The sequence below is a fragment of the Carassius auratus genome, chromosome 36 (assembly GCF_003368295.1).
Source record: "Carassius auratus strain Wakin chromosome 36, ASM336829v1, whole genome shotgun sequence".
Classification (NCBI taxonomy): Eukaryota; Metazoa; Chordata; class Actinopteri; order Cypriniformes; family Cyprinidae; genus Carassius; species Carassius auratus.
This window is the reverse complement of record NC_039278.1, coordinates 2,075,618-2,093,087: the sequence shown is the minus strand read 5'-3', so window position 1 is coordinate 2,093,087 and position 17,470 is coordinate 2,075,618. Positions and strand designations below refer to the sequence as shown.

Here is a 17,470-nt window from a genome sequence, read left to right as displayed (position 1 = left end):
TTCACCAAACCATTGATGAGGAAATATTAGTGCCCTTTAGAGCTGGTTATTAATCTCTGGTTATTATCATACGCAGGGTTTGAAGGAATTCAGTGTATTTGTGCATGGTTTCAGAAACACACACAGGCAGTCGTTCACGAAACGCTTTATTACACTCCCTCCAGCGTCACTCAACAATACACTTGAGAAAACACAATATAATGACCCATGATCAGATGAGTGAATTCAGCACAATGATATCAGAACGAGAATCAATCTGACGAATCAATGGCTACCGTTTCTTTTTTTTTTAACCACAGCAATATTGCATGATGCCCAAAAGTTATAAAGTTATGAATGTTATCTGAACTAAGTGTGACAATCACTAATTTAATTTTTTTTGTTTTGTTTTTTCACTAAACTGTGTTTCTGTAACACACTTCACACACTATTTGAGTGCATCTGAGAATTTATTTTAGTAATGTTTTCATCATACATTCGTCTTTGGACTTTACGTTAAAAATCTGGTGAAATCCCGATGCAATACGTCAGCCTACAGCCGCCACCAAGCTGCTCTAACCCCAGATTCACATGATGCAGTAATGCTTGAGCACTTGTGGCTGAGCTGTGGACGCAGGTTTGTGGGCCGGATGTTTGAGGACAGTCGTGTGATCAGTGTGAGGCGGCCGTGTCGCTCTGGTCTCCGGCTCCTGACAGCTGCATGAAGAGCTCGCCCAGCTCATTGACCTCGTCCTCGTCCTGCGCCGTCCCACGGTGCTCGCGCTCCTCGATGAAGTCCCACAGACGCACAGAGTTCAGAAACTGAGACAGAGAGAGAGAGAGATGTTACACTCTTGTGAAGTATTTCCTCAGACACATCTAGCACTAGCTTCGTTTCAGTTTTCAGGCAGGAGTTTTGAGTCACATGACTAGTGTTCTGTACATACAGGTGTGTGTGTGTGTGTGTGTGTTACCCGCACGCTCCCCTCTGCGCTCAGCTGTTTGCGGGGTTTGTCTGGTTCGGCTCGTGTCCCGTCGGCGTACGCATGCATGTAGAAACACTTTCCTCCGAACGGACACGTTCCTCTGCCCTGATCGAAGTATTTGCAGGGCTTCTTACTGCCAAAACAGAAACACATTCGAACAGATGACCACAAATAAACAACAAACACGGGTTTGAACGGTCAGAGAAATCCGTCTGCATTCTGTCAATATGATATAAAGATAAATAAATAAACGGATGGATGGATGAAAACAGCTACTGGACTGAATGCAGATCAAAGGCAGATGAAAGGCATTATGGGAAGACCCCAAACATTTCACCTTTCCCCTCAAACTCTATTGATTTCTGATTCAGCTGCTCTTTAAAGTGTGCGTTCAATCACAGCCCTGATCTGAAGACTGATTCACTGCATTATCATCTGATTCATTCACCAGCTTCTTCTTATCGTTAACTGAAACCAAAGCAATAAAACATAAGATAAAAATATATCTCACCATTACACGGCTGTTTAGATAATAAAATATTCAAACTCAATTCAATATTATGTGTAGAATTATTTAATTAAGTCATCTTGGTATCGTGGACTCGCTCTCGTTTCATACTAACAGAGCTGTTGTCATTCTGCCATGACTGACGCTGTTATTGATTACTAGATAAACTAGTAAGAGTTTAAAACATTTTCATACAAAGTTTTCACTCGTGAAATGCTGTGTAAAGCTTTGCGTTCAAATGTTTCAATACAAATCATTATTTTGTGTCTAGTTATTCACGTATGAGGAAAGCAGCTGTGTAATAACTGGGATAATGTACATCCAGCTGGTGGTTATCACAGAATAACCTCCGCTGTGCTGTTAGGTTACATGTACTAATGTGGTTATCCAATGTTAACAAATGGAACTTTACTGTAAAGTGTTGTCGTTATATATACACATATATATATTTTTTTTTAAATAAAATAATTAAAAAGTTTTTTTTATTGAAATAAAAAAAATTCGAATTACTCATAAAAATAAAAAACCTATAGAATAGCATCTCAGTGATACTTAAATGACGCTGTGTGCTAGGGCTGGGCGATATATCTAACGATATGATCACGCACATCTAGTCAGTAAATCTGGTTCTGTGATTAGCGCTAAATCGCCATCACCTGCTTTCAAATGGAGCGGCACTAAATAGACAGAGCCGTAGATCCCTGACAAGCTACACAATATCACGGTCATTATAGAAGGTGATCTACAGCTCTTTTAGATTAACTGACTAGATGCACATGATCATATCATTAGATATGTCACCCAGCCCTACTGCGTACTACTGACTGTTTGCTCAAAATGCATTGATAAGAATAAAAACACGATTCTGGTGCAAAACATGCTATTTTTCTAAAAATAAAACTAGAAATCCAGTTCCCTTTGGAGCCCTGGGTATATTGGCAGTTATTTTGTAAACTTGCGTCAAGGTAAAGTTGTGAGGTGGCAAGCGTTTCATACACACCTGACTCCAGACTTGAACTCCTCGATGAGCCGGTTCTTCTCCTCCTGGTCTTCCACCCAGTACACACTGGGGATGACGAACTCAGACACCACACGGCACTCGGGACAGGACCTGCACACAGTCAGCTGGAGTCAGTCCACAGCGCGCGCACACACACACACACACACACACACACACACACACACACACACACACTCAGACACCACACGGCACTCGGGACAGGACCTGCACACAGTCAGCTGGAGTCAGTCTGCAGCTCGCGCACACACACACACACACACACTCGCTCTCTCTCACACACACACTCGCTCTCTCTCACACACACACACACACACACACTCACTCAGACACCACACGGCACTCGGGACAGGACCTGCACACAGTCAGCTGGAGTCAGTCCGCAGCGCGCACAAACACTCGCACGCACGCACACACACACACTCTCGCTCTCACATACACACACACACACACACACACACACTCACACACACACACACACACTCTCTCTCTCTCTCTCTCACTCACAAACACACACACACACTCACTCTCGCTCTCACATACACACACTCACACTCAGACTTACACACACACACACACACTCACACACACACACACTCTCTCTCTCTCTCTCTCTCTCTCTCTCACACACACACACTCTCTCTCTCTCTCTCTCTCACACACACACACACACTCACACACACACTCGCTCTCTCACACACACACACACACACACACTCTCTCTCTCTCTCTCTCTCTCTCTCTCTCTCTCTCACACACACACACACTCTCTCTCTCTCTCTCACACACTCGCTCTCACACACACACACACACACACACACACACACACTTGCGGATCTGGTTCTGGAACTGCTCTGCGCAGCGCCACTGGCGGATGCAGCTCAAGCAGTACGTGTGGCAGCAGCTGGAGAGGATGCCGAAGCGCCGCTCGGACGGAGACACCTTCTCATACACCACGTCCAGACAGATCTTACACTGCTTGTCCTGACTCTGCTGCGCCGCAAACGCTCGCTCCATGTCCAGCTCGAACGCCGTCATGCACATCTGGGGACAGCATCTTGAGGTCAACTAAGAGTTTTCTCCTTCAATTTTCCAAATGATCTGTTATAAACTATGAGTTAACACACATGCAACTAGTTTTGAGATAAATCATAATATTTCAAAGTTTGATCAAGTCAAATAAGTTATGATAATCAGAAAGTGTTGCAGGGACGCTGCAAGCACAATGAAAATTATGAAAATTAACTATGATAGAATTAGCATGAAACATAACTAAACTTAAGTAATACTTAAATATTAGTATTACTGTACACACACACACATATATGCAAAAGAGAAGATCCCAAGGTGGTGTGGGTGTGGCTGGGAAAAACAATGACTTTGAGGGGACTTCACATCCACATGGGAAAGAAGAAGAAGTGTGTTGGTGGTAGCCTGATGGTAAGGGCAGGTCAGACAAATGAGATCGAAGGCCGGGTTTACAACCACAGTGCCAACGGGCCCAATGTTGCAGAGGCAGAGCAGGAGAAAAACAAGGAGGAGGAGGAGGAAGGGATGTTGACGAACCCCAAGAAGTGAACTCTGTAGCACCCCCAAGAACAGAGGGGAGCCAAAGGGACAGGAACCTGAAGGACCCACTCTGAAGGAACAAGATCAGGGGCCCAAAGGCCAATGAGGCTGAGGAAGGGAGAAAGTTGGATGAACATCTGAGTGGATGAAAGAGATCAGTCACCCAGCAAGGAACAAACCACCAGATTCACTAGGGTACATGCCAAGACCCTCAGACCCATCAGCCCTGTTAGACGCATCACCACCAAAGTTCAGCGAGATCAGGCAGGTGATCCGGAGGGCAAGATCTGCTTCAGCTCCAGGCCTGGAGTACCCTACAAGCTGTATAAGAGCTGTCCAGGAGTGCTGAAGCTGTTGTGGTCCCTGATGAGAATCACCTAGGGTGCTTCTCAATATCCCTCCTCGTCTCCTCGATCCTCCATCCTATGACCCAGAAACCGATCGAGCACAGCCATCTTGAAGGACATCTCAATTCTCTAATTGCACCGTGAGGAGGTGAGGATAGAGGAGGCAGGAGGCTTCATGAGGAGTGATGAGCGAGGATACACAGGTTTATCCTATGCAGAAGTCTTTTATCGACTCAACGTGATGCACGCATAAAAAAAAGCTGGGATCCCAGGCTTTCCTGGCTGTGAAGAGCATGCTTCCATGATTTGGGAACGGATCTAAACCACCAAGAGGGAGAAGAAAGATCTGCACATTATGTGGCTAGACCTAGCCAATGCCAATGGGTCAGTACCACACCTGCTCATAGCCTATGCTTTGGGATTCTTCTACATCCCAGACCACACCAGGACCGTGATCATGAACTACTACCAGGACATGCACATGTGTTTTGCACTGAAAAAAAACCCACTGGTTGGCAACCACTGGAAGTAGGGATCAGCCCATCCACAGCCAGGGAAGACTTTATACATCCGGTCTCTCAGACAAGGATATGGGGAAATACATCCTTCAGTAGTTGTCAGAAGGCCTGTCCAAGATTGACGCAAGCCAGCTACCTGGAAAGGACAAGGTGTGGTGTTATCACTTCACCTTGTACCCAAGGGTGCTGTGGCCTCTGAAGCTGTGCAAAGTCACCTCAACAGAAGTAAGACAGATGGAGGCGAAAGCTAACTCTTTCATCTGCAAATGGCTCAGCCTACCATGGTGCTTCTCAGCTGCTGGTTTGTATAGATGTAATTCACTCCAGCTACCCCATAAATCCATCACCTTGGGCTATAGGCAGGAGAAGGCAATGCTGGGGGTGGATTTAATTGATTCCTCCGACAGGGCAGTGCCTGATGCAGATGCCAGAGTTGAGACTGGAAAGGAAATGGAGAGCTAAGGAGAAGGTGCAGAGGGTGATAGGAAGATCAACAAATTGTGGGCACGGTCCAGACAGGGAGGACAGGCATTGGATGGACGAAGCTACCCATCGTCTGGTCCAAGGCAAGTAGGAAGGAGAGGAAGGACCTAGTTGTTGCAGAGGTCACCAGGATTGAGCAGGAGGAGCTCAGAGTAAGGTTTGTGGCACAGGGGCAGCGGACAACTTGGGAGGGTGTCGCGAGCCGAGCAATCAGCTGGGCAGAGTTCTGGAAACTGCCACAGGCCTGGCTCAGTTTCCTCATTAGGGCAACATACGACACCCTACCAAGCCCTAAAAACCTCCACCAATCCTGTGACTACTGCGGGACCATCAATGCCTCACTCCAGCATGCTCTGTCGGGCGGTAAAACAGCACTGACACAGGGTCGGCTCAGATGGCGGCATGACCAAGTGCAGTCGGCAGGAGGCAAATAATCAGAGTCCATTAGAGAGTCGATGTAGGATCCACTTCCTCAGGCAGGGGGAACCCGTAATGCATACCAGCAAGAGACCACCCGCTAAGCTATTAACACCAGGGGCAGTGTGGAAGATAGAAGTAGACCTGAGAAGGCAGCTCCAGTTCCCACAGGAGATGTGCAGCACCACAGTAAGACCAGACGTGCTGCTCCGGTCTGCAGCTGTGAAGTCAGTGATAGTGATCGAGCTGACAGTGCCATGGGAGGAAGCTGCTTACAAGAGAAAGGAGGCGAAGTATGCAGACTTGTTTGCGGAGTGCAGATAAAGTGGATGGAGTGTGAGGCTGTACCCGGGGGAGGTGGGAGCCAGAGGCTTTATGTGCAGATCAATATCATGCCTGCTCAAGGACCTGGGACTACAGGGAGCCACACTGAGCAGATCCACCAAAGAGCTCTCTGAGGAAGCGGAGAAACAAGCCATTGGCTCTGGCTGAAACGATAAGATAAGGCTTGGGGAGTAACATCTAATTAGGTTTTGCTGCAGGGAGTGTCAGGGAGACGTCCCTATTCACTGCCCTCCACCAGGAGATGTTCTGGGTTACCCACACGGTATGCGGTCAGGTTTAGGAAGAGGATGCCCTGCCATGCATAGTCCACCATAGGAGGTGCGTCAGGCCTCCAGCAATTTATTTTACAAATTTACTGTGTAAGTAAAAAAAATAAAAATAAAAACGTACGTAATATTCCTTAAAAATATTGTTTTAATAAATTGCATTTATTTCTGTTGCAACATCCTCAAGTTAAACCAAACCTTTATTTTGCCCAGTTTTTTTCTTTGAGTTTCTGCGTTTCAATAAATAGTATTTATCTTTATTATTATGAATCATCTTCACCTGACCCTCTAACTCTAGCACTACTCTCATCTCATCTGCTTGTTTTATTTATGAACTCTTCTCTTACGTATTCTCGCTAGGCTAACGGTGACTCGTACTCGTATGTCATCACTCTTGTGTTGGTTCTGAATGCTTGAATGCTTCTAGTCCTCCTCTGTTTAATGATTAAATGTGAAATGTGCAGTGACAGGCACACCTTCTCGTGCGCTGCTCTCTGTTCAGCGTCGTGTGGATGCAGAACCTGCAGCCGACAGATGTCACACATGTCTCCGTGGAGATACGGGCAGCGGTCGCCGTAGTGACAGTGTCCGGCCGCCAGGTAAGGGCAGAGCTGCGGCTGCTGAGCGGCGTCAGGATACGGGACGGGGCCGGCCGAACTCTCCAGCCCCGAGCAGATGGCGTCCAGGTAAGTGTGAGGCTTGTCGTCCCAGCAGTCCCTCAGCTCGGGCCCCTCTCTGCTGTCGGAGCCCAGCGCTGAAACACAGCAGACATCTCATCATCATCATCATCATCATCATCATCACAGTACTGTACTCTCAGCTGTGTGAGCGCAGGTGTGTGTGCACCTCTGTCTCGCAGCACCACAGGTCTCTTGGCAGGTCTGCTAGTGTTAGATGAGGGGCCGGGGCCCGGGGCCGAGGCTCCTGCGCTGCTGCTGCTGCTTCTGCTGGGCTGATCTGATGATGGGGGGCCGCCGCCGCGCCCGGGGGGTCTGACGTGATCATATCTAGCAGAAAACACACAGCAGACACACTACACATGCTGACACATCTCTGATAACTCTACCCTGACTTTAAACAAATAAACACTGAGTTTCCTGGAAACAACAGTCACCGAGTTTTAATGTTTCTCTTCTGCTCAGCAAGCCTGCATTTATTTGATCCAAAACTCAGCAAAAGTGTTAATTTTGTGAAATATTTTTATATATTGTGATAATATTTTGTCAAAGTAAATCAGTATATCAGAACGATTTCTGAAGATCATGTAACACTGGAGACTGGAGGAATGATGCTGAAAATACAGCTGCGCATCACAGAAATAAATTCAATTTTAACAGATATTCACACAGAAAACTGTCATTTTAAAAAATAAAAATATTTCACAATTTTACTGTATTTTGGATCAAATAAATGCAGCCTTTCTGAGCAGAAGAAAGTAAAAAAAAAAAAAAATTAAAACTCTTACTGTTCAGAAACCTGTGAATGCTGTGTATTGTGATAAAAAATGTAATAATTAAATTTTTTGGCATGTTTATGCTTTAAATTAAAACAAGGATGAAACATTGTGTGATATTCATTAACAATATTTTTTAATAAATTGCATTACTGTTATTATTATTAATAATATTATTAACTTCAAATGCCCACTCTTTTGTGTGATGGTAGTTTATTAGACGCTAGAATGAAGTTTTATTTTGGCAGGCTTTAGTGAAGAACCCTGTCAGCTTCTCTGCGTTTCAATAAACTGCAATATTATCATTATCATCATCATTAGCATTGAGCAGTACACTCCACTGTGCATTACTAACACATTTCTGTTATACTCCTCTATATACCGTAGATCAGAACACTTAGTCGGGGCTGAATGATGATGAAGAGTCATACATCAGGTTTGACTGAGACTGAAGTCACGCACCTGCATCGGTCTCCATACGCACACACGCCTCTCTGGTAGTATTTACAGATGGTCGAAGGTTTGCTTGTGGCCAGATCATGAGAGAACATACACCTGCTGCCCTCGCGACACACACCGTGCAGGAAATACCTGCGGACACGAGAGAGACACGAGACAGAGGAGAGAGGAGCATCAGTCCACACACCGCTGCTGCAGTGAGAGGACAGAGAGCACAGATGAACGCGTGCATGTGAAGGATGAAGGAGGTTTGCACATGCGTCAATCCAGCTGCACCATTTTCTCTCATGTGAAAGTCATGCTGATATTATCAATGCCCTTCTCAATCACAGCGAGGCTTTAGCGTCTGTCTCGTGACGGTGTGGTGTTTCTTTACCTGCAGGTCACTTGTTTCGTTGACATGTTTTATCCGGCTACCAGTCTGATGTTTTTCTGTGAAATGTTACAGTCTCCACGGTTTTGTGCAACCTGAAAATACCACCGGCTGCGGCGCGCGACGCTGATCGATGCTTCCGCCTAGCGATGCTTAGAGCGACTCGTCTCCGCGACTCGGTTCTTTCGAACGAATCGTTCAGGTTCAGATCCAGACTCCTCATGCATCTCTCTCAGATCTGGACTTTAAAAGCACCTGTCCGATCAGAAATGGACACACGGCCCAGGATCTATTCACGGAACATCACATCTTGGGTGAGTTTATGAGATTATAATTATTCGTGAAAGTCACATTTATTCAGCAAGGGCGCATTAAAACACCCCAAAGAGGCAGGAAAGACAAAATATTGAAGTTTTAATAAATGCTGCTCTTTTGAGCTCTCTGTTCATCCTGAAAAATATAATGTATGAAGCAGCACAACTGTGTTCAACACTGATAATATTCAGAAATGTTTCTTGAGCAGTAAATCATCATATTATTCTGATTTCTGAAGATCATGTGACACTGAAGACTGGAGGAATGATGCTGAAAATACAGATTTAATCACATTTTTAACTAATATTCACAAAGAAAACTGTTTTACATTGTAATAATATTTCACAATTTTACTGTATTTTTGATCAAATAAATGCAGCCTTGGTGAGCAGAAAACTTCTTACTAAAACATTAAAAATATATCCCAAGCTTGGCAGTGTATATATTATTTTTGATTCTTGATTGAGTTTTCTTTTTTTTGTGCATTTTTTTAATGTCTGTATCATTTTTATTTCAGTTTGAGCTGGTTTTGATCAAGTTAAACTAAATTAAAATGATGCACGTTGTAGTTGAAATTAGCAAAAGTTAATAAAAATAAGACATATGTGACCTATTAAATATTACACAGTACAACAATTGCGAATTGCATTAAAATAAGTAACAGATTTAAAGATCATTCTTCACACAGCTTGCATCAAGGTGATATTTGAATGAATGATGTCTATTAATCTGCACTCGTAGGAGCTGAAGAGCCACATCTGTAAAGCTTCTCTCATTAAAACGTTTTGTAAAGCAGAATCTGACATTCATGAAACACAACAGACTCGGCTGATCTTCAGTTTGAGGAGTTTATTTACCGCTGAACACTCTTTATTAAAGAAAATATCCATGGGCGTTTGATCTGGACACAGAATGTCTAGATGTCCTCCTGTTCAGTGCGCTCTCTGGAGGAGACCCATCTGCTCACGAGGACCTCCTGGAACAGATAAAAGAGTGCTGCAGATCCAGACATGTGCAGTGATCTCTGAGTGTGAGCGCTGCAGTGCTGTACCTGAACAGAGAGTCTCTTCAGACACTCAGGAGACGACAGCATGTCTTCAGTCACGTCTGACGGAGTGATGACCAAACACAGCATCAGCTCCTGCGCACAAACACTTCAGCTCACTGCACTCACACTGATACACTGCAGAACTCAGTCCACCTCAGGAGCAACCCACGTCATTGACATTTTTAATTATAATTTAAAAGATAATAAACAACAAAAAATAAGTGGATGAAACATGGGTACTTGGAAAAGTTCAAATGTTACTGTTTCATTTTTTTTTTAAAGTAAAAAAAATAAAATAAATCAACAGGTTATACATGCACATATTGGGCAAATACATTTTCAAATGAATTAAAAATAGGTAAATAAGTAAATATGGTGGCATTTTTGTATCTTAACTGTAGGATACTGTTGAGAACATCATGACGTCTGAGGTAGAAACACTTAAAACCTTTACATATAGTGGATTATAAATTTAGTTTTGACCTTATAATGCATTGTGTGATCTCGTGAATAACTAATCACAGTTATAATACATTTTAATACAAACAAACAATTCCATATCTAACAAGGAATCTGCAAATATTCTAATTCATCTGAACTTTGCTTACAATTGTTTATGAAAAGATAATGCAAAATAACTTCTATAATAACCTTTAAAATGGATTATACAGTTTCAATCAAAATTATTCAACCCCCCCCAGACAACTGTAGAACAAACTTTAGGGTTTTCTGAAGATCTAGAACAAGAAAAGCACCTATGACAGCTTTATAGGCAGAGTTATAGGGGTTTTAATATCACAGGTCACTGACGGTTTTAGAGAATGAGTTTCTGCACCACATTTGACTTTGGAGGGTTGAATCATTTTATACAGGAATGTTTACAGCCCATTCAACTATTACTTTTTTTCATTACTGATCAACTTCACATCTTCAGAATCACTCAAATGTGTATTAATAAACTTTCTCTAATAGTTTACTGATGCCTTTGTTGAACCGTTTTCATCAAATAGTGATCTTGGCAGTCACGCAGGTCAAGGGGGTTGAATACATTTGATCGTATCTGTACATAAAGGCTTTAAGTGTTACCAAAAACACGTGTGTGCTTGGAATGGGATAAAAAGCCATGGGACTCCAAACTGTACTATTTTTTGAGGACAGTGCCAAAAACAGACTGATAATAACCAAATATAGCTCCTCCAGGGATACGATCATGCTCCTGTCATCAGGCGCTTGACACTGTACCTTCGACACGTTCCCAGTGATTCTGCTGAGAGAAGCCAGAGATTTCCAGCTGAAGGGCCGCAGAGACTCATCACAGCGGTCCACCACCACAGAGTAGCTGCACACACACACACACACACACACACACACACACACACACACACACACACACACACACACATCAGCATAAACACACACTGCATACACCTGGATGCTGCTGCTGATTCAGATTTGCACATTGACAATCATAATAAATAGGCAAATATATGAGTCATTAAAGAGATTTTTCATGTGAAGTTCTGGACTGTATCTTTGATTCTTGATGCACCATTAAATCAGCAAACATTTTCAACACACGACTGATTCAGAACAAACCTTGCATGATAAAACGGCGGTCCCTTTCGGTAGAGCACTAGACGGAGAGAACGAAAGGATCAGCACTGGAACAGAAGGAGACTCGGAGAGCAACACATCTTAAACTCAGTCATCATGGCACTAAATGTTGCATGCATTGCAAAACATGGTTTTGTCTTTCCATTACAATTATTAAATCAAAATACCTTTACTGGACATGCCAAATGAAGACAGCCCAAGTCTCGTTTTCTGAGAACTTGAATAAAATTGAGTTTATGCTTGAAACAATTACTAGAGTAAACACACGAGGACACTGTTTGGTAAAAAAAAGTCTAATTGTTATGTTATCATAGCAAAGCTGAAAAACACTGAAATGTGGAATTGCTTGCAACATTTATGGATGAAATGACCCAGCTTGGAGTTGGATGTAGTTCAGGTTTAAAGCTGAGATATTGTGAGAAAAATCTTTACTTAAATCAGTTCCGTATTTAATTCCAGACTTCGGCACCCAGCCTTTACTGCGGAAATAGTGATAGGCCGCGTAGGAGCTGGAGAAGTTGGGCTGCAGCGAACGAAACATGGTCCAAACCTGAGCCACCGACAGAGCCTCCTACAGAAACACATCCAGACAGACCCTCACCAGTCAAGAAATCAGTCTTTAAATGACACGCAGCGCTGGCCACGCGCACAACTCACCCCGCTGTAATAAACCGACAAGCAGCCCAGAGCGTACACCAGGAAGAACGCCTGAAACAAAGACCAGCAGCTCGTTAGCACACAAATGACCACGCACATGCTGCTAACCAGCCCATGTTAGCATGTGTCCTAAATCAGTGTCAGAGAAAGGTCAGGCGTACGGTCCGGATGATTAATAACCAGTGAGAAAGCGCTGGCCCTGACTCTTTGATTGGACTCGAGGGTGTGTGTAGTCTCCAGGAGGATGATGGGATGTGCTGATGTCAGTGAGAGGCGTTCAGTAAGCTGGTGTTAAGGGAGGCTGAGCTAACAGAGACACTAGATTACAGATTCAGTTGTGGTGTTTGGATTGGCTCAGGGCAATGAAATCACTCGACTATATCCAGCTGTAACAATAAAATATAACGCTGCCTATTTATCTCAGACCTGACGAGACCACAGTGATGGAGGGAACACACTGCAGATGTGATCCGTCACACGGAGAGCTCGACCCTTCAGGTTAGTGCCAAGAGTCACTCACTTCTTCATAACTGAGCTGCAGATACTCCATCATGGGGAACGGGTTTATTCTGCACACCAACCTGCCCTGCTGCTCCTGGCACAGAAAAGAGTCCAACAGGTTCGATCATTGAAAAAAATAAAAACATTCCAGAACAGCTGAAGCCAAAGCTCTTCTAGAAGCACTGATCTAATTCAGAAACATGTGACCGAGGCATTTCCACTGCTTTCCCAGCTGATGTACTGATACTGGACCGTACGTGATTAGGACTGGAGTCATTTGAGTTAAACCACAATAAGTGCTTCCAAACTATGGTTTCTGGTGACATCTGTAGTATTTAGGGCTGCACAATTATGACATAAATCATAATTTTAGATTATTCCCTTGAAACTGTAATTGTAATTATTAATTATGATTATCACAATTTACACTGAATGATGTTTCTACCATTGTTTGATGCATGCCGTGTTTTTATATGTATATAAACAAGCTGAAAACACTCGAACTAAAAATTATTTAGTGCTTTTCTATAGTATTAAGCCTCAAATATATATCAGATTGGTTTCTTCTTTAAATTATAATATATATATATATATATATATTTATATTTATATATGTATGTATAGTAAGTTATACCAAAACTAAAACAATGGAAAAACCCTTAAGATAACACGTAGAAAAAAAAAAAAAAACATATCCTAAGCGTGCAGAATAGCATAAGTGGACATAAAATGATTACGTATTTGTGGCATCCATAACTGTAATCGCGATTATGAATTAAATTAATTGTGCAGCGTTAATAATAGTTACATAAAGTTTATGTGCTAACATCTAAATAAGATGGCGAAATTTCCATCAGCAAAGATTTTGACGTATAATAAACGTGCAACAAATGGTTTTTAAGGATGCAAACCATTTTCTCTGCTTCGTTAGCAGAGGCACGTCCTTCAGAAAGTGATAAAGTGGTATTATTTCCACCGGAGAGGTCATCTTCAGAGAGCTCCACCAGCACGTGTTGATAAGCGTCTGATGGCTCTGAACTCATGCACCGCTGCTCCTCATCTCCGTCAGCTCTTCTGCTCTTCACACTGGGCTCTCCAGGACACTCTTCAGCCAGAGGATCATACAGGGGGTTTCCTTCACGCTGAGACCTCGCTGGCTCAGTTTGATCCAGACTGTCATGTTCAAAGTCATCATCATCCATTGACTGTTCAACCACTGAGTGATGGCTTTGCTCTTCCTCCACATCAAGCTCCACTGGTTCTGTGAGCGCGTCTAACGCACGACTGACGGACTCGTCCTCCAACCCTTGCTTCAAGAGAGCCGCACGCGCCCAGCCGAGACGCTTCTGGTATCTGGAGGAAATCAAACCAACACGCTGATCATCAAGCACCTGCACACGTGAGAATAACAGTCAAGACCTTCTTACTCTGATGAGGAGATCACAGGCAGACATCGGTCTCCAACGTCTGAAACAAATGAAAGAGTCATGGTTAGATGCGGCTCTGGTCTTGAACGCCTCCAGCGAGCTCGATACCTACATGTCCACCGCTGAGAGATCTGGTGCTCAGGTCTGGATCTGGAGAACACCCCTTTACCGAAGTAACCCTTCAGGAACAGAAACACATTAGAGTTTGAGAAGGGCACTGGGCTCAGATGTCTGGTTTACTGTGTTATGGTGTCCCACCCTCTCATACAGAGGCAGTATGTGAGCAGGATCTGTGACTGTGACATGATGGCTGATGAGGTCTGCTCTGTAGATGATGGGCTCTTCATCCTCTGCGCCCAGAGAGACGGGGAGAGGAGCTACAAACGACTCGTACACCTTCGCCCGCCGTTTAGGGGCTTGAAACACGGCTTCCGTCATGATCCCGTGCTCAGCATCACGCATCTCCCCGCAGGTTTGTGTTCATCGCAGAGGATTCTCGCGCTGACGCCATGTGATCTGCTGCGGTGCCGCACTCAATATCGTCCGGGCGCTTCTGGAGACATCACCGGTGGTTCCGAGCTCTCTTGGTTAGAGCACCAAATAAACATTTATCAATTATCAGGTGAGATATAGATTAGTCAAATTAAATAAGGGATGTTTATCATAAACACACAGCTAAATATCACGAATTTATATGTCCACGCTTTATTCAAAACGAAACATTGTAATTTGTTTCAAGAGCCAGCAGAGAGCAATGTTTACCAAATAAACCAGAGACGGATGTACCTAACATTTTTAATTATACGGGTACATCTGACAATAAAGGCCGATTAGCAGGCACAAAATTAATTTAATTGTATGTATATGTATGCACATAATCAAATAGCCAATACAAATGTCACTATGACAAAAACTACCCATGGTGTTTTTGAGTAAAAACATTCACTTCCACGTCCTGAAATCACAGAGACATCTATTTGACATCTGCAAGATGTATTTGTTAGAGAGTTTGCTCAAATGCAATACATCTATAGGATGTGTTTCCTATCAGATGTCAAATAAGTTTATGATTTAGACTGTATATAAACTGACATCTCAAAGACGTCTATCAGATGTTTGAACACAGCAGATGCTTTCATCTTTAACAATAATCTTGCAGATGTGTGTTATCTGGACGGTATATTAAAGTTAAATCATGACATTGCTGTCTGATGCCTCCACAGTATATAATGCATGTTCAATCTTCAATATACAGACTTTACACAGACACGTATGTATTAAACCCAGAGTTGTATTTTGGGGGATTAAACCCTCCTGGTGCACACACCTCAGACCGGACTAAAGCAGTGACAGAAGGGCTTAACTGGCTTTGTTAGCTGTGTTTTTCTGTCAGAATGAAAGGCATGTGAGTGACAGTGTGTCTCTAGCTCTGGCCGTGGGCGGAGAGGAGACCGGCTGGGATAGTTCGGCGTGAACTTTACAGCTTTTGTCAGAAGCCCCAGGAGCCACTCCTGTACCACGCACACTTTCACAGACTCAGTAGAGATCTAGATGAGCCTCAGTATATCCACACAAGAGACGATTCTCAGTGTTAGCTCAAAAACATTACTTATACATCACTGAAACGTTTCAGTGTGATGTTCGACTCATTTATGTATTTATTTGTTAATGTTACTGCTTATTTCAGAATTTTTTAAGAAAAAAATACAAATGTAACATTCCCATAATGTTTGTAAACTGATTAAACACAACTAAGAAAAAAGTATTATATCACTTTCTGTGAAGCCGTGTTTATAATACATTATAAGAGTTTTCTTAAGGCATTATGATGAATGCATAATGCATTATAAAAACCTAATAATATGTTGAATCATCTCATGAGTAATCATAACATTTTTATGCATTATAATATTTACTTATTTGTGTTTATATTTTTTAAGAGTATGAAGATGATTTATTACTCATAATGAAAACAGTGCATCCACTTAACTTACAATAGATCATATTTCACATCATTATAATATATTATACGTCTCATATCTCACTATTGTTAACTTAAAGCAGACAAAGACCACTCATAAACAATTACAACATTAATAATACAAAATAAAAACAATAGTTTTCCTCAAACAGCTGTAAGATCAGAGATCTGATCAGATGAGTGTGTAATACGGCACATTTGATTTGAACTATATTTATTATAATATCAGTAAGATGCAGATCTGAAATAAATAATGTTGAGATCTGAGATTTATAATCCATTATAATTCAGTAGATTTACCATGCTGTTTATTACGTGTTATAAATAATCATACTCATAAACGTTATAACACAAATAATTACGTTTTATAATGTATTATAATTGTTGTTATGATTATTTATGAGATGAAACAACATATTATAAGTGTTTTTATAATGCATTATGCATTGGAATACCCTTATAATGTGTTATAAATACAGACTTCATAGAAAGTGTTATAAAACAGTGTAAAAAGCGGATGTAAATCCAGGGATCATCCAGAAACCAGGTTTTCCAAACTTGATCTGAACATTGAGATGTCTTCTGTGAGCTGGAAACGATCTGCTGTCATGTTGCCAGTTTTGACTAACAGAACAAAAAGCTTTAACAAGTCGACACTGGAGCTTTATTAGACATTGTTTGACACTGCTACTGTTTTATTAGAGCAGGTGTGCTGCTTCAGACGGCTGGGATTCCTCTCGTCATGTTTGGACACACGGAGAACAGATTCAGTGTGTGCCACGCTCCACAAACACACCAGGCCCGCTCTCCTCCAAAGAGTTTGAAAGCAGTGAAATGTATTTTCCGAAATGTCTTGGCATTGTCCATGAAGCGTCTTGGCAGGATGAAGTCTCTGGAGGACTGATAGTAACAGAGTAAAGGATGTGCTGACACAGCACAAACCCATGTAATAATCATGATGATCAGCAGAAGAGATCCTCAGCTTCAGACGCTGTGTTCCCATCACCGAGACACAGAAGGCACACGCTTCCCATAGTGAGAAAATCACACGCCGACTCACACGTTTAGAAATGTTCATACATTATAATGGCGTTTTCCACTTATGTAGAATTTAAAAAGTAGTTTTGGTGTATTTGTTTGTTTGTTTTGGCCTAATGGGGTTTACAAAGACCTGAAATACTCGTTTGTTGGCAATGAATAGGTTTG

At 42.6% G+C, this 17,470-nt stretch overlaps 2 protein-coding genes across 3 annotated transcripts; both read right to left on the bottom strand.

Annotated features, from left to right (window-relative positions):
• Window positions 1–129: 129 nt before the first annotated feature.
• Window positions 130–8,884, bottom strand: mkrn2 (makorin, ring finger protein, 2). Its single transcript, XM_026220752.1, has 8 exons — window positions 8,725–8,884; window positions 8,352–8,480; window positions 7,283–7,443; window positions 6,913–7,190; window positions 3,321–3,535; window positions 2,474–2,584; window positions 954–1,098; window positions 130–801 (listed from the first exon to the last, which is right to left on the bottom strand). Exons 1-8 carry the CDS (start codon window positions 8,748–8,750, stop codon window positions 652–654), a joined length of 1,215 nt encoding a protein of 404 aa, XP_026076537.1. The 5' UTR covers window positions 8,751–8,884; the 3' UTR covers window positions 130–651.
• A 981-nt stretch (window positions 8,885–9,865) lies between these two features.
• On the bottom strand, window positions 9,866–14,840 carry tsen2 (TSEN2 tRNA splicing endonuclease subunit). 2 transcript variants are annotated; one of them, XM_026220746.1, is made up of 11 exons: window positions 14,542–14,838; window positions 14,396–14,462; window positions 14,284–14,323; window positions 13,768–14,209; window positions 12,876–12,950; window positions 12,356–12,406; window positions 12,131–12,269; window positions 11,681–11,717; window positions 11,327–11,423; window positions 10,088–10,177; window positions 9,866–10,012 (listed from the first exon to the last, which is right to left on the bottom strand). In XM_026220746.1, the coding sequence occupies exons 1-11, from the start codon at window positions 14,743–14,745 to the stop codon at window positions 9,953–9,955; spliced, it is 1,302 nt and encodes a 433-aa protein (XP_026076531.1). In that variant the 5' UTR covers window positions 14,746–14,838; the 3' UTR covers window positions 9,866–9,952. The 2 variants fall into 2 exon arrangements, with proteins under 2 accessions (XP_026076531.1, XP_026076532.1); XM_026220747.1 differs by lacking the exon at window positions 12,876–12,950 and having other exon boundaries at window positions 14,542–14,840.
• Between the last annotated feature and the right edge of the window lie 2,630 nt (window positions 14,841–17,470).

What these genes read in the sequence shown, in the direction of transcription:
- tsen2 (XM_026220746.1), bottom strand. Translation starts at nt 14,745, where the DNA reads ATGCGTGATGCTGAGCACGGGATCATGACGGAAGCCGTGTTTCAAGCC. An exon ending in GATCTCTCAGCGGTGGACAT is followed by an intron (nt 14,324 to 14,395) that starts GTAGGTATCGAG and finishes CATTTGTTTCAG; the next exon opens with ACGTTGGAGACCGATGTCTG. An exon ending in TGTCGGTTTATTACAGCGGG is followed by an intron (nt 12,270 to 12,355) that starts GTGAGTTGTGCG and finishes GTGTTTCTGTAG; the next exon opens with GAGGCTCTGTCGGTGGCTCA.
- mkrn2 (XM_026220752.1), bottom strand. Translation starts at nt 8,750, where the DNA reads ATGTCAACGAAACAAGTGACCTGCAG. An exon ending in ACGAAACAAGTGACCTGCAG is followed by an intron (nt 8,481 to 8,724) that starts GTAAAGAAACAC and finishes TCGTGTCCGCAG; the next exon opens with GTATTTCCTGCACGGTGTGT. An exon ending in GCGCAGAGGGGAGCGTGCGG is followed by an intron (nt 802 to 953) that starts GTAACACACACA and finishes TCTCTGTCTCAG; the next exon opens with TTTCTGAACTCTGTGCGTCT.